The sequence below is a fragment of the Triticum aestivum genome, chromosome 7B, assembly GCF_018294505.1.
Source record: "Triticum aestivum cultivar Chinese Spring chromosome 7B, IWGSC CS RefSeq v2.1, whole genome shotgun sequence".
Classification (NCBI taxonomy): Eukaryota; Viridiplantae; Streptophyta; class Magnoliopsida; order Poales; family Poaceae; genus Triticum; species Triticum aestivum.
Window position 1 is genome coordinate 752,567,263 of NC_057813.1, and position 15,321 is coordinate 752,582,583.

General features: G+C 45.9%; 2 protein-coding genes across 4 annotated transcripts; both read right to left on the reverse strand.

Moving 5' to 3' along the window:
* Nucleotides 1–1,023: 1,023 nt before the first annotated feature.
* On the reverse strand, nt 1,024–6,089 carry LOC123160342 (sucrose synthase 7). The gene is made up of 17 exons (XM_044578149.1): nt 5,524–6,089; nt 5,259–5,391; nt 5,010–5,164; nt 4,699–4,891; nt 4,495–4,613; nt 4,189–4,405; nt 4,014–4,109; nt 3,761–3,937; nt 3,563–3,679; nt 3,304–3,470; nt 2,988–3,212; nt 2,585–2,906; nt 2,205–2,449; nt 1,977–2,115; nt 1,768–1,877; nt 1,633–1,656; nt 1,024–1,536 (listed from the first exon to the last, which is right to left on the reverse strand). The coding sequence occupies exons 1-17, from the start codon at nt 5,622–5,624 to the stop codon at nt 1,491–1,493; spliced, it is 2,586 nt and encodes an 861-aa protein (XP_044434084.1). The 5' UTR covers nt 5,625–6,089; the 3' UTR covers nt 1,024–1,490.
* Nucleotides 6,090–6,327: 238 nt separating this feature from the next.
* LOC123160341 (putative disease resistance RPP13-like protein 1) lies at nt 6,328–11,109 on the reverse strand. Of its 3 annotated transcripts, none has more exons than XM_044578148.1 (3): nt 10,593–11,109; nt 6,872–10,200; nt 6,328–6,781 (listed from the first exon to the last, which is right to left on the reverse strand). In XM_044578148.1, the coding sequence occupies exon 2, from the start codon at nt 10,162–10,164 to the stop codon at nt 6,880–6,882; it is 3,285 nt and encodes a 1,094-aa protein (XP_044434083.1). In that variant the 5' UTR covers nt 10,165–10,200; nt 10,593–11,109; the 3' UTR covers nt 6,328–6,781; nt 6,872–6,879. The 3 variants fall into 3 exon arrangements, with proteins under 3 accessions (XP_044434083.1, XP_044434081.1, XP_044434080.1); XM_044578146.1 differs by having other exon boundaries at nt 6,328–6,772; nt 6,872–10,232; nt 10,593–11,105; XM_044578145.1 differs by having other exon boundaries at nt 6,328–6,772; nt 10,593–11,104.
* Nucleotides 11,110–15,321: the final 4,212 nt, after the last annotated feature.

The following is a 15,321-nucleotide window of genomic DNA, read 5'->3' on the forward strand; positions in this document are numbered from 1 at the left end:
CCCCCTATGAGTGAATTGTACTCTTCGGTATTATGTGAACCTCTCAACGATCACTCTCCTCTTCTTATTCATGATACCTTTCTTACCATTGCCTACCAAGGACATTACTTTATGCACTCGTAGCATTGGACAATAAGGAAAAATATGTTGTATGTGTGTTGGTCATAGAAAACTCCTACTATGGAATAGTCATTTCCACGTGAAATCCATGAAATACATAAAAAAAAGTTGGACAAATCTCTACTACTGAAAAATGATTTTTATTATTACTCTGGATAGAGAAAATGAACAGATGACCCTAAGAAACTAGTGGACCGAGTGATAAAGCCGAGAGGCTTAAAATCCGCAACTAGTTGCGTCGTTACCCAATGTTGCTTATGCGACCTTTCTGAGTTTTATGAAAATGTGAAACAACTCATCTATATAGGTTGGTACATATATTTTGTGCACTTGCAAATCTCTTAACTGAAAATATAATCATTTCTGTCCCACACAAGAAAAACAAGTGATATGTAAATAATAGAGGATAATGTTAACTCATCTTTTTTTATCTTTTTTGTCATGGCGCAAATGGTTATACTTTTAGATAACATTTTGTAGGTGCACATGTGATAGAACTATTTTGCATCAAGAATTGAGAAGGTAAACTGGTGAACCCTGGTCATCATTTGAGCCCCTTTGAGCATATTTCATCAAGAACTTCTATTTTATCGTAGAATTGCATGTGACGTTACAGCGACGTGCCGAAGATCTAGCACTTTTATATGTTTTCTAAAAATATGAGAGAAACAAGTTGAAAGTTTTACAACATTCGTGCTGGAAGAGAAGCGTGTGTGCATTCCCATGATATAATTTTAATTTTATGAATGTAGACTTCGCAACGAGAAATGAATGGGTTTGTTTTTCAAATATTACAACATTCAAAGAGACAACATTCTTTTTTAAGACCAAATAACACCATTTTTATTGTTGCGTCAAGCTGGTTCACACTATGAGCGGGGGCAATGGCGAAACAAAAACAAGTTCTACCAAGAGAAACACAATGCACCATACTCATCTGCTAGAGGGAATATTAGACCATGAGGGATGACATATAGCTGTTATTCAGCTCGCGGGCATCCTGAGTAAATCATGTCTCGTGTCAAATTGATCTCACCAAAGTTTATCGACAGGGCCCTTGTATCGTCTATTCATCCTTTATATGCATACGTGATCAACGCAAATTCGGCCCCAGCTTGTGCCCACCATCGGCAACGCAAAGTCTCATGCAAGTTCTTATAAGATATTGAATTCCAATCAGGAAGACACACTTGCTGCCATGGGCAATTTCATCTTTGTTACATGTTTCCAATTTATCAACAACGAACACAATAAAAGAATCTTCCAATCCTCAACACCAGTCACTTCACAATCTGGTACTGATAGAACGAACTGAGCAGCGAACATTTTGCTTCAGAACACAGTCATGGCTCATCATGTAGCTGTTCTGATCATTTGTTAGCGCGCCGCTTCGGCCCGAGTAGGCTGGTCATCATCCTGAGCACACAAAAGAAACATAACCAGTGATCAGCATAAAGCCATTAACACAATCACCGTTGTTTTCACTGCTGGGAGGTAGAACCGAACACTTACCTCTGGATCCGGTTCCGCGGCTTTCTGCAGCAGCAGCAACACCCCCCAAAATCCCAAACAACAAATGGTTTAGTCAGTCAGTCAGTCGCTTCCCGGTCTCTCTTGAGTAAATTCCGTAAGAGCGCGCACACTTGCCTTTCTTTCGGCCTCACTACGATCTCGTCACGCACCACCGCGGCGCCTGCTGTCGAGGTTGAGGCCGCGGTTCTCGGGGGCTGCTCCCCTACTCTGGGGACGGTCTTCACCTGAATGAAAGAAAACATGATGTGGTCATTTGATCAGACCTGCTTGGTTGCATTGTGCATTGGCCGTTGCACCTGATACACCGTAGATCGTGAACTCACCAGGTTCCTGTACTGAAGATTGTAGAACATCTGCAGGTACCGCTGTTTGGCCGCTCTCTCCTCCTTGTTCAGAGTCCTCCAGAAGCCATACATCAATCCCATGTTCAGCACTTTAGTTGCATATATCTTCCATGTGTAGCTGCCATCATGTATATCAGAAGGTTAAATTTTTGCACCAGGTAGGTTGGTGCCTGCCATTCATGGGGCAGGATAGGGGTCGGCGCCTACCATTCGTAGATGCGCTGAAGTCCAGCAGTGGACACCTTGTTCCAGTAGCTTGGGTCTTCCTTGCACTTCTGGAAGAAGTCTGCAATCTTGGTGCCAGCCTCCCTGCCGTTCATCGGGTTTATGTGGAAACCTGAGACCCCGTCGACAATGATCTCCGCTGGCCCTCCCTGGTTTGTCGCGAAGGTTGGCAGACCGCAGTTCATCGCCTCGATGACTGTTAGCCCAAATGCTTCATAGAGTGCAGGCTGAAACCAGAGATATGCATTGTGAGGTTAGAGTTGATTTAATCAAGAAAGAAAAGGGTAGAGTGGGGTTTCTCCGTTTCTGCACTGGGTTTGTTACTCCAAACCATACAGTTAGTTTTGTAGGTTAATGTATACCTGAACAAATGCACCCTTTGTATCTGCAATGTAACGGTACAGCTCGCCGTTACGGACACGGTCAGTCTGAGCCTTGATCCACCGGATCTGTCCTTTCAGCTGGTACTTGTCGATCAAATTGTGCATCTTGTTGATCTCGTCTATCTCTTCTCGGTCCTTGGACTGTGCAGCATTCAGGAGGCCTGCGACGACGACGAGGTTCACAAGGTCCCTGACCTTCTTGTTCTGGCCATACCACTCCACTAGTCCAGTGATGTTCTTCACCTTGTCTAGCCTTGCCATCGAGAAAATGATTGGCTTATTTTTGTCTGCCAGATACCCTCTGAATTTGGTAGCATTACAACAGTTAGCAACTTTGTCTGATCAAACAAAAGTATGTGTGTTCCTAAGGGACTTGACTTACATGTGTTCGTCTGTATCCTCCTTGCTGTACAGTAACTCCTCAATCTGTGGGTGTAAACCTGTAAGCCGCTTCTGCTTCTGTGTGTAGGGGAAGTAGACGGACTGATCGGCACCAGGGGCAGCAATGTTGAACTTCGGATCAAAGACATTGATGCCCGTGGCGTAGCGGCAAAGCCCGGGCATTGTGAATGCGTAGTGGTGTTCATATTGACCAGGCTTCTCTTTGCTGCATAATATGTCAATGTTAGAAGTTTCTAGGTGCAAGTACTCAAGCGCTGTTAGAGCACTGAAGTTACAGTAGTATTCAGTCTACTGACCTCCCAGCAATTTCTTGGTATGTGCTAGTGATGATAAAATCAGTAGTGTTCATGGCAATCATATCAGCAGTGAATTGGCAGGAGAAATGGTATTTTTGGTCCAGCTCCCTCCACTTAGCATCTGAGTTCTCATACTTCGTCTTCTCGAGAGCATGTGCAATTGTTCCCTGTCAGGAAAACCAGTTAGGGATGTCATATCAACTGTGATTGGTGGTAAGAGAGATCATGAGGGATCCTATTTGATTAGACATTTCCCCACCTGTGTGACTCCGAGTTTGCTCGACATGAGGGACGCCACCAGGTTTCCATCAGTGTAGTTGCCAATGATCAAGTCTGGTTTGCCCTCTAGAATGTCAAGGATTTTGGCAGAAGCATCCTGAAATCATGCCGGGATAAAACTTTACGAAAGATCACTCACACAAGATTGCTGATAGTTAATAATTGACAGCTGACAAACCTGAGTATATCTCTCCAGGTAAGGGTAAATGTCAAACCGGGACACCCACTGGCGCAGATCCTTCCCGTCTTCAGTCTTGAATGGCACACGTAGTATGTGTGAATATTTCGTATTTTCAACCGGTTCGAGCTCCACATTACATTTAGTGCCTTTGGAATCTGGTATCAGTCTTGTTAGCTGCAGCACAATAGTAGCCATTAGTTTAGCAGTTCTACAAATGACATAGCAGGAATAGCTAGGATGATGGCCTTGCCACAAGAATCTTTGGTGTTATATGCAAACCCTGCTGCTTGATTCTCTGCAGCAGCTCCTCTTCCATGGACCTGACTTGGTCCAGGATGTAGACAACCTGTTACAGAGAAAGAAATGTTAAATATGGATAACCTGATCAGAGTTGCCATGTCCTACTATTTGAAGAATATTGATACCTGACCCCCGGTGTCTGGCAATCCTAGAACCTTCTCTTGGCCAAAGTAACCATGGATGGAGAAGACAACGATGTTAAATATGGATGGGACCCTGCTGAAGAACTTCTCCATGTTGATAGGATCTGGTGCCTGGAGCACTTCAGATAGGAAATTCAGAGTCTCCTTGCACCTTTCTGCGTTCTCACCCCATCCTTTCTCCAATCCCCACTCCTGAAATCTGCAACACAACTCGTGGAGGAACGTTAGGCATAGTTGCATATTTCTGCACTATGAATTATATGTCTACTTAATATGGCAGCACATCACCTCTGTTCAAATTTCAAATATGGTGTGAATTTTGGCAGCCCGCTGACAAAAACTTCTGCAAGGAGCAGCGCTGTCTGAAGCTTGTCCACCGTGTTGATCGTGTCGTTAACCATCAGTTTCTGCATGTTCATAAGGATATGTAAGTTCATTCAGTTTGTTAATTCTGATCTTCTGATACGAGATATGAATGACTGAAATCTTTACCTCGCCGCGGTAATTCAGAGTGAGCAAATAGTCTAGCAACGGCTTCATGCTTTCAGGCTTGTCATTCAGCTTTGAAGACATGAATTTGGAGATAAACTGCATCCCGTTCCCTATTGACGAGGGCAGCGTCAGATGAGGTGTTGAGAGGTCAAGAGCACCAAAATCAACTTCCAACGAATTGTTATCCTTGGCCCTGAAATTCACATGAACAGACCATATTTTTCAGAATCATGATTTTACTCATCAAGCATTAAATTAGCTCTCTGATCAATGTCAAAGATCACATGATATTTGGTAAGAGTAAGACATACCATTTCTCATCATATAAGGTCTCTTTGAACTTAAGGTACTCTGATGGTGTAATTCCTTCGACCGACAGATCATCGGAATGAACTTTGACGTATTCCCAGATGCCAGGATTCATTCTAACAGCAAAGGCAACGAATGGTGGTAGCACTACTGCTTCCTGCAAACATAAAGGATTCCAAATCTGATAAGCTTCTTCCATCAAACTTGATTCTAGCTGCAGAAGGGAATTGGGGAATGTAAAGTGAAATAACCTGAGTCGAACAAATAATGTAACCGAGAAAGCCTTCAACAAGCTTTTCCTTCTCAGCTTTGTCATCTAGTGATTTTTCCAGCTCCTCCACGAGCTGCTGGTTCTTCAAGAGCCTCCTGCCCTTCGATACATACCTGAAACATTTTTTTCTCCCCAATTTCAGGATGACAAAGCTTCAACAGCAGCAAATATTTCTTGATGCAATGCATGGCATAAAGAACTCACTACTGTATTAAAGCACACACTCCAAGTTTGGTCTATATTACCTTTGGAAGCACCTCTTCATCTGGTACCGGCTTTGTTGCAGCGCATCAGGCATGGTTTCAGCGATGCTGTCCATTCTCTTGAAGCTGAGCTTGGAGGCCATGTTGGAAGACTACCAGGCTTGTGAAACTGGGTGGTGAAGACCCAAGAACTATTTTAGGAGAAGCAACTAAGAAAGAATGTTGCGGAGAAGATTGTGATTGGCTGGGTGCTATGGACAACAATTTATAGAAGAGGGCACAAAACCTCCCTCCATGGAGAAAGATTTATTTTCTCTGGACATGGCTGGAAATGCAAGGTAGATGATGCTAAGCTGGAAGGAGAAAGCACAACGCCTGGGAGAAGTTATTCCAAAGAAACGCACAAGGCAAGAAAGGCGGCATTGCATCATGGGACTGTAAGATTCCTCATGGCTTGTCACCATTTCTTATCCCTTTGCCAGCAGTTTTGACACCCAAACGTGGTAAACTTTTTGCCACACTAGGCCAAGAACTTTCAGAAGATCACAAAAGGCAATCAAAGCATATTCTCTCTTGGAGCTTGGGTTAAGCTTCCTTAAACTTTCAGAAGATGCACAGCAGATTGCTGGCTACCTGATATGAAGCAAAAGACCAGGGATCACCTTGTTGCAATCTCAATACCAGAAAGGGAACTCCAGAGCATCAAATGAAGAAAAAAAAAGATAGATGAACTGAGCTCTTTATTTCAAAAACTCGATAGCATCAAAGAGAGATATACAAGCAATTTTTTTCATTAATCAGAACACAAACTTCGAGAGATTGTAGCATCCATCTCCATTCAAGGTATTCAACAAATTGAGAGTATCCAATTTCAGGATAATCGTGAAATTTGCGCACATAAGTTTGCCAATTACATAAATATACATGTTTGATAGAAAACATTCCGACACGAAAAGAAAAAAAACAAATCCATGTACACAAGTGGCAATACTTTACACTCATCAAAATCCATCAAGCTCAATGTTTACAATTTACAAATCGCCAGAACCAGGAAACGGAAAAGAATCACACATCGAGTATTGGTGAAGGAGTTAAGCCAAGTTCAGTACTGAGGAAGGGGGGGAAAGACCATCTGCTGTCTGATTCACCAAAAATACGGTACTCATTCCTCAGGCCTCATCAAACCATTTCTAGTAACAACACGACGACTCCCTGATGTAAACCACGACATCTCCTGGAGCAGTAGGGACGGTCGGACCAAACATGTCTACCAAACAGCTGCCAAGTACTCCTGCAAGTACTTAAACCATATTAAACCGTATCACTCGAGAGATTAAGGATAAGATGGCAACTTCACAAGTACTGAAAAGTGGAAAAGAAGACAGCATACCAAGATTTTTAGGTAGACTTCTCTTCACACTGAGCATTCGTCTCGTAGATGCGGCGGGCCTTGTTGTACCTTATGTACTTCTTGCCATCGGTGCTTGTGATGCGCACCTCAGGGATCTGCTGCACAACGTGCCAGTTCTTCCCACCCTCCAGGCAGCTCCTGAGTAAAGGGAGTGCACACTGCAGCTCGAACCGACGCAGGCCATTGGCCTGCAAACGGATCAGCAGCTCCAGCCACCGTGGGAATGCGATGTTCCAGAAGGTGACCAACTCCTCGAAATAGTATGTCTCCGTGGATGGGGGGAACTCAAGCCTGAGATGCTGCAGCGTGTCGAGGCCCGAGACGTGCTTCAGCTTCGCGCAGTCGTCGATGGTGAGTGACTTGAGTGAGGGTAGGTTGGAGATCCTCAGAAGCGCCCTGTTGTCTTTCAGATAGAGTTCATCAGATAGTTTTGGCAGGTCCTTTATCTCTGTAAGGCAATGTGCACCCTCGACACGAAGGTCGCACAGAGCAGCGTCCTTTAGACCTTCTGGCAGAGCTTTGAGTTTAGGGCAGAACTGTATGTGCAGTGACTTGAGACAAGGCAGCAATGTCTGGCTCTCTTCCACACTTAAGGACCAGTCTTCCAGATTCTTCATGTTTCTTAGCTTCAAAACCTCAAGCTTGGGGAATGAGATGGCTCGTGACATCACAGTGGTGCCGAGGAACTCAGAACCGATGGCGACAATGGAGTCTGCATTTGAGATTTCCAGGGACTTGAGCTGTTTCAGGCGGCCAAGAGCAGGCAGAGTGGTGCATGACATGCAGTTGTCAAGATCAAGGAAGGCAAGGGCAGGGAAGGAGGTGCTTAGCTTGGGACCCGCCATCCAGTTTGGAAACTTTCGACCTTGGTAGTTCTTGATTACCAGCTTCTCAACGCTATTGGGTGGCGTGAGCTCATTCCATATCTTTTCACTCACTTTAGCTGAATCGTCTCTAATCCACTGAGCATTTTTTACTTCATGTTCGTCCTTCTCTTCTTTCTCTGCGCCCTCTTGGTTCTCCTGTTCTTCCCCATTCTCTTCTTCCTCAATTAATGCTGCTTGCTCAGACAGGTGTAGAACCTTCAGGAATGGCTTGTTTGCAAGTGCAGAAGCTCCAGAAGTAGCCCTATCAAGTCTCTCTATCTGAAGGTACCTCAATTCAGACATGGCTCGAAGGTGAATCAAGTCACAGCCCTCAGGATCATTGTTGTCCTGACCAATGATCAGACCAGATAGATGGTTAAGATGCTTCAGCTCACCCACACCTTTTGGTACATAGCGTAGGGAAGTTCCCTCGAGGCAAAGGCTTCTAAGCTCTTGCAATTCACTGATGGACCAAGGGAGTTTCTGTAATCTTTGACAGCCTTCAAGGCTCAAGGTCTGCAAATTTACGAGATAGCCGACGGAGGAGGGTAGGTCGCTGACCTGAGTCCCGTCAAGATTGAGGTACCTCAGATGTCGCAGGGTGCCGACGGATTTTGGGAGGGCCTCTATTCCTGTGTTGCTCAGGTCCAAGACACGCAGGCAGGTGGCTGACTCGAGAAGAAGATTGTCTATCACTCTGACATTCGGGCTGTTGAAAAGGAACAGTGACCTTAGGCTCATCTGCTGCTTCACTGAAATCGGATCCTCCAAGCTGTTCTCCATGTTACACAATGCAAGATGTCGAGGCTTTGACAGTGAGGACAACGAGCCCACGCTCGAGCTCTCCTGACCGTCAATTAAGATGCTCTCATCTGTTATCAGAAAGCGGGCCAGAGAGCGTAGCAGATCATGTGTCATCCAGCACTGGTCAAGATTGTCAGGATCAGGCTGTAACAAGTTTCTGCCTATCAACTCCAGATAGTACTCTTCAGCAGACTCTTCCAGTTCCTTGTTGTCTCTGGGCTTGACAAGGCCTTCGGCGATCCAGTGCCGCACGAGATCAAAGCGACGAATGGGGCAGTCTTCTGGGTACAGAGAGCAGTGGAGGAAGCACTCCTTCAGTTCAGAAGGCAGATCAACATAGCTCAAGTAGAGAGCCTGTGGCACCTGCTGAAGCAACGGCCGCATCGACCAAGCGTCGCTTTTCAGGACCATCTCCCACTCGTCCTTGCTCGTGCCTCTCGACCTCAGGACGCCTGCGATGACCTTGATTGCCAGAGGATGGCCCTCGCATTTCTCCGCGATCTTCATCCCGACATCCTCCAGCGCTTGGACCTCCTCTGAATCGCATTCCAGGAAGACCTGCTCGCGCAGTAACGCCCAGCTGTTCTCTGCGTCCATTTTGTCGACGCGGTGGACGACTGCCTTCAAGCCTGCCGCCACCTCCTCGTCCCGTGTCGTGACCAGTATTCTGCCTCGTGCCACGCCGTCTCCCAGTGGATCTTTCAGCAGATCTTCCCATATGCCCGGGCTGTCCAGGTCATCCAAGACGATGAGAAACCTCTTTGAAAGAGCAGAGCTGAGGAGGGCGAGGAGCTCCTCCATGTTCTCTGTGTCCCCAGCATTTACACCGGCGCCGGCGATGATCTTCTTCAAGAAAGCTGCCTCGGACAGATCCTTCGACATCTTGACCCACACGCAGATGGGGAAGTTTTCGGTCATCCTCTCATCGGTGAATATCTCCCTGGCAAGCGTGGTCTTGCCGATCCCCACGGCGCCGACGACGGCGAAGACGTCCACCTTCTTCTTGCCCTCCCTGAGCAACCTCGGCACGAGGCCGGCGACGGACTTGTGGACCTGCGTCCCCACCGCGGCGCGAGGCTTCACCACGTCGTCGTGGCAGCTCCTGGACATTTCGCTGCTGAACCAATCCCTCCTGGCGCCGCCGGGGCGTCGCGGGGACGGCCCGGCGGCGGCGGGGAGCGGCGGCATCTCGTCCTCGATCTCCCGGAGCCGGATGTCGATGTCCCGGATGGTGAAGCCGACCTCGTGGTGGAACTTCTGGGGGCCCGAGTAGCGGAAGCAGGAGAACATGAAGGCGCAGCGCACCTTGGGCGTGGGCGGGTGGTCGTCGGCGAGGATCTTGGCGCCCTCGGCGGCGCAGACGTCGAGCACGTCGTCCACCTCGTACATGACGTCCTTGAGCAGCACCACCCAGGCGTCCACCCGGGAGCTGAGCACCCGGCGGCGCTCCTCGTGGGAGACGACGGCGTCGATGCGCGCCAGCGTGCCCAGCAGGCCCCGCACGTTGTCCCGGATGCCGAGCGCGCCGCAGGCCTCCTGCCCCGAGAACTCCTCCAGCGCCGCCGCGCACCGCTTCACGTACGAGTCCAGCACCACCGCCATGGCCGGACGGGACGGATCCCCTTTCCTTGCGCAGAGCTTCAACAACCAGCAACGACGAAAATGGGAATCTGCGTCAGCGCAGCACGCGGGAATAATAAAATTGGATCCTTTCAACGGTGATTAGGGGGGCTAATTGATTAGATTTGCAAAGATTCTTTCCATTTGCAACAGAAAAAAAAGGATTCTTTCCCCCCATTTATTTCGATTCGATTTGAGGATGAAATCAAGCCGACACAGGAAACCGAAATTATCATCTGGACACGCCAAAATCCTCTTCAATTGCTACGAAACAAATTATCGGAAAGGAAAGAAGAAAATCCATCTACTCTATATCAGATCGGGAGCGCATCCTTGAGAATCTGGAACGGAGCACAATAAATAACTCGCAAACTGCTACTCGATTGATGGATGGATGGATTGATGATTACCTGTTGATGAAGATTGGGGAGGATTATTGGAAGAGGAAGGCGGGGAGGCAAGGGCGGGCGGCGACGGCCACCAGCAGAATGGACGGCCACCACCCTCCTCCCCTCCCTGCTTTCCCAACCCAACCCAACCCAAGGCAGCCAAAAGAGGGAGCGCGCCTCTAAATGGATCCGTCCCTCTCCCACGACGCTACGCTTTCCTCCCCCTAATTTCTCCACCTCCCTCTCTCACCAGCTCAAAATCCTCCGATCCAGACACACACAAACTCCATTCTTCTTCTTCTTCTTCTTCTGGTGGTGGGTGACAACAGTCAACAGGGCACGGCCATGGACGGGCACAAACAACCTGTCACATCTCCCATTCTCTCCTCCGGGCCCCTGGAAGATTGCTCTTGTCAAAGGTGGACACCATGAGGGCCATGGATGGGAGGCTCTCCTGTCCTTCCTGAGCTTGGCAGGGGCATTGGTTGCATACTAGAGGAGTGTGAGGGGCAGAGGGCGAAGAGGGGAGAACAGAGCAGAATTGGCCAGGCTATTTTGTGATCAGCTAACAGCAATGGACAGCAACATCTAAACGAAGCTACAAAAAGTGGGAATTGCAAAGGCATGAACAGTGCAAATAAAAAACGTGTTTTTTGGGGATTGCTTTGGCCATGGACGGTGCAAATGGAAAGATTTACTTTTCAAATTCGGTGTGAACTTTCTTTGCCATACAAATTTCAGCTAATTACAGCATAATCATGTGGCAGCGTATAATCATGTGAATGAATGATTTTTTATGTCAACATCAGATGCAGCCTGGCCTGGCCAGAGGAAGAGTCAGCTGCCGACATGATTCCAACGCTGAGATGATCAGGGGTGGTTATTTTCTATAGATTGGTTTATTTTATGCGTAGTGGAGGGCCTGCAACGACTAAATCAAGCAAGGAGTTGCTGTCACGTCGGTGAACAAATTTCTTTATTCCTCTTGTGTTATTAAAAATGGCACCATCATGGCATGCTAGGTTGTTCCAAACACCACACAACAATAATTCATTTAATTTTATGTAAAACCTCTTTGTTTCTAAATAGCTGCGGCCCGCTACCTAAATTTATGTTGAACCTAGAGGCACCCCTGATCATCTCACAAAAATACATTTTTTTGACAAAAAAACCATCTCATATTATAATACTTTTTTTGACAAAAAAATATTACAATATGGGACAGAGGGAGTACATGTTAGAATGAAGAACACGAACTCTCTAAGGACGACAACGTTGAATGGCTGGAGCCTGGAGGGAGGAGAAGTGATGGTCAAAATTATGGCGAGTCCAGGACCCGAAAAAAAAGACACTAGCTACTGAGGGCATCTCCCAACGATGACTCTCAAATCATCTGCATCAGTCCGGATATTGGTTCGCAAGGTGTTGGGTCATTTTAATGTGGGTCTGTATTGGTCCGCAAGGCGGTCCGAATGTACTTTCTTCCGTAAACCGGAGACAAACATGGAGGGGGCTTTGCGGGCGTGCGGACAGCACCCAAGGCAGCTTCTGACCGTCCTGGCCCACCCAAACCCCCTCCCTCGCCCGCGCGGTTCCCGCCCAAAACGGTCAGTGCCGCTACAGAGCATCAGTGCCAGTATTCATGCCCACCCAGAGCGGATTATATGACCGCTCACTGGCGTCGGCATTAGAGCGACGCGCCGCCCGCGACACTTCTTGATGCACGTGACTGCTCCGCGTTCAAACGACACGACAGTCGTCCGTCCGTCGTCTACCGCCCATATTAATGACAGGCGGTTGCCACTCAAAAATACCTCCCTATTGAGACAAGATCACATGTGGAGAAAACTAGCTACGCGACCTTAAGGATGACGTGCGGTACGAGCATCCATGCTCGTATTGATGCTCGTACCATATGATGTGGCCGCCTCCTTGTCGACTACTTCAACCCCGTGTGATCAGATTTCACACATGGAGAACGAAGAGACCAGAACCACGAACTAGAATCTAAAAAACTAACGCCATCCACATCGTCATCATCATCATCATCATCATCATCATCATCATCATCATCAATCCCTCCATTAATGATGTCTATCATCAATCCCTCCATTCATGATCCGGGGGAGGGGGGATTCGCAGAAGGGCACCGCCACGCCATCACCCCGATCAAGGAGGCTATGACATCAATCTTCATCATCAGCGTCAGCCACATCCTTGTCACCAATCCTTCTATTAATCTCATTGTAATACCATATCCTAGTTTGGATTCATATGTGTGTTAAACTAATCATTAATCTGTTATGACAATGAACACCTTTATTGTTCCTATTGTATATAGATTTATGGGTTACTGTCTGTATAATATCAACACATCATATATATTTGGCTTGGACATGAAAAATATTCCATTCTGCATTTTTTTTTCACATTATTATGTTACTTACCAATTCTTATTTGTTTAAGAGATACACTTGGCTAACCTATGAACCCTGATCCATTTTTAGCATAAGAATCACCTTCCAGCAACTTTCATGCACACTTTTATATTCAATTATATTTTGTTCCAACAATACAAAAAAATCATTTATCATTTTGTCGTTTGATTATCTTATACAACTTGTAATGCTAGCAAGGTTGACACCCTTGTTGAAATTGTTGGGGGCATATCGTTAAAAGAAAAATAATGTTGGGGGCATAAGTAAATTTTTATTTGTGTTGCCTAAATTTGCCCCTGCCACAAAACAACGGTACCTCCACGGATTGATGCATTGGTTTCTCACTGGCAAAAAGTTACTATTTACTACAAATTCCTACATTTGGGGACCCAACTCCTTGTTAAGCTATACACCTAGCAATCATCAGCTCCGAGGCCTCCTGCTTTGCCGCCGGCTAACCCAACTCCTATTCCGCTATATGAAGCTGCCACTTTCCCCGCCATATCTCCTTCTCACTCCCTACCTCATGGAGAAAACCGTTCTTGTACATCGTGCCAGACTGACGGTGACCACATACATGACCTCGACAAGCTTCTCACTCCCCTGAGAGCTTGACCGCTCTGCATGCCTTGTGACTTTCTCCAGGATCTCGCCCATGAATGACAATCAGACAACCCCTTGAGCACATGCCATCATAGAGGAGGGCTAGGAGGAGGTCGTGGGAGAGGAGCAACAACAACTCAATGACAACACCGAAGCATGGGGAGTGGAAGATCATCAACATCACGACATGGGCGGAAATGTGGGTGAGGCATGGCGAGCCATCAACTGCGAGACGAACACAAAAGAGAGAAAAAAAGTAAGCATGTGTTTAGCTAATTTTGGCAAGAGGGGCATTTTGGCAATCCGATAAATAATGTAATCTCAAAATGGGTAGAAATGCCAAATCATCTACTAGTTTTTGATAAAGTTGTGGCAAAGCATTAAAGTTAATAAAAACGAGGGTAAATCATTAAAGTCTGAGGGAAAGGTTTGACAAATGTTCAAAATCCCCAACTTTAAAATCTGTGGATGCCATGTAAGATTAGGATAGACATGGTTACAACCTTACTTTTAGAGCTAAATACACTAGTGATGCTTGAACTTGCCATGGGTGTGCACTTAGCTGTTTGGTTTGTGACTTACTTTGTCAAATGTTGCCACAACTAAGTTTAGGCAAGTTTGACCAATTTAGATGAGTGTTTGTTTCAAGCCGCACCTTAGACAAGCCACACTAGGACTCCACATGGCATACACACAAAAAGTATGGTAAGATTTCCTTAGGCTTGCCAACTTGTAGCTCTCATTTTGATGAACTAACCTTAGGCAAGATTGGAAAAAAATGTGTGGCAATGCAAGGCTTAGAACCAAACAGCCTAGTGCGCGAACTTGCAAAATACATTGAACTGGTTTCATAACTTGGCATGGACGTGCATATACGGTTCAAATAACATTTGTATACGTCCACGAAGCCGAGGAGGTGTGCTAGCATGCCATGGGACTGTCAGTGACAAGGGTGTGTGGCCTGATTTTTTGCGAAAAAGCCCCTAAGATTATTTTCTTACAATAAGGCCCTCAATGAGAAGCTCACAAATTATAAAATACAAACTAGGAGTATAACTATAAGATAACTGGATCGAACCAGTGACATACCGGTCCGAGTGCATGCGGCTAGCCACTCGACAACTTCATGTTTCCTGATATTTAATGATTCATAACCTTTATAAACATTTGGCCAAACAAAATAAATAAAGATAATTTAATAATCCAGCAAAAACAACACCAGATATGTGACCCGAACATCGGACCAAAGCTTGAAGACCAGGCACGGACGCCACTCCAACCAATGAGTGTCATGTATCAAAAGTACATGTACCCTTTATGATTGTATAACAAACATAATTTCAAAAGAATGCAAAAATCTTCATGTCATTTTAAAAAGAATTCACATGTTATTTTCAAACTTATTCATAAAACTGAAAATATGTATGAATGATTAAAATGTTTATATGATTCAAATATTATTCATGTGAGGATCCGAGATCTAATGGTGCACTAGGCTTGTATATTTTTTTAGAAAACACACAAACTTATATACTCCCTCCGTTCCAAAATAGATGACTCAACTTTATACATTGAGTCATCTATTTTGGAACGGAGGGAGTACTATATAAACATTTTAAACAACACATTTTTTTGTGAAAGCATGAACACATTGATATACTACATAAATAGTCTATTAAAAATGTGGAAATTTTAAAATTACATGAGAA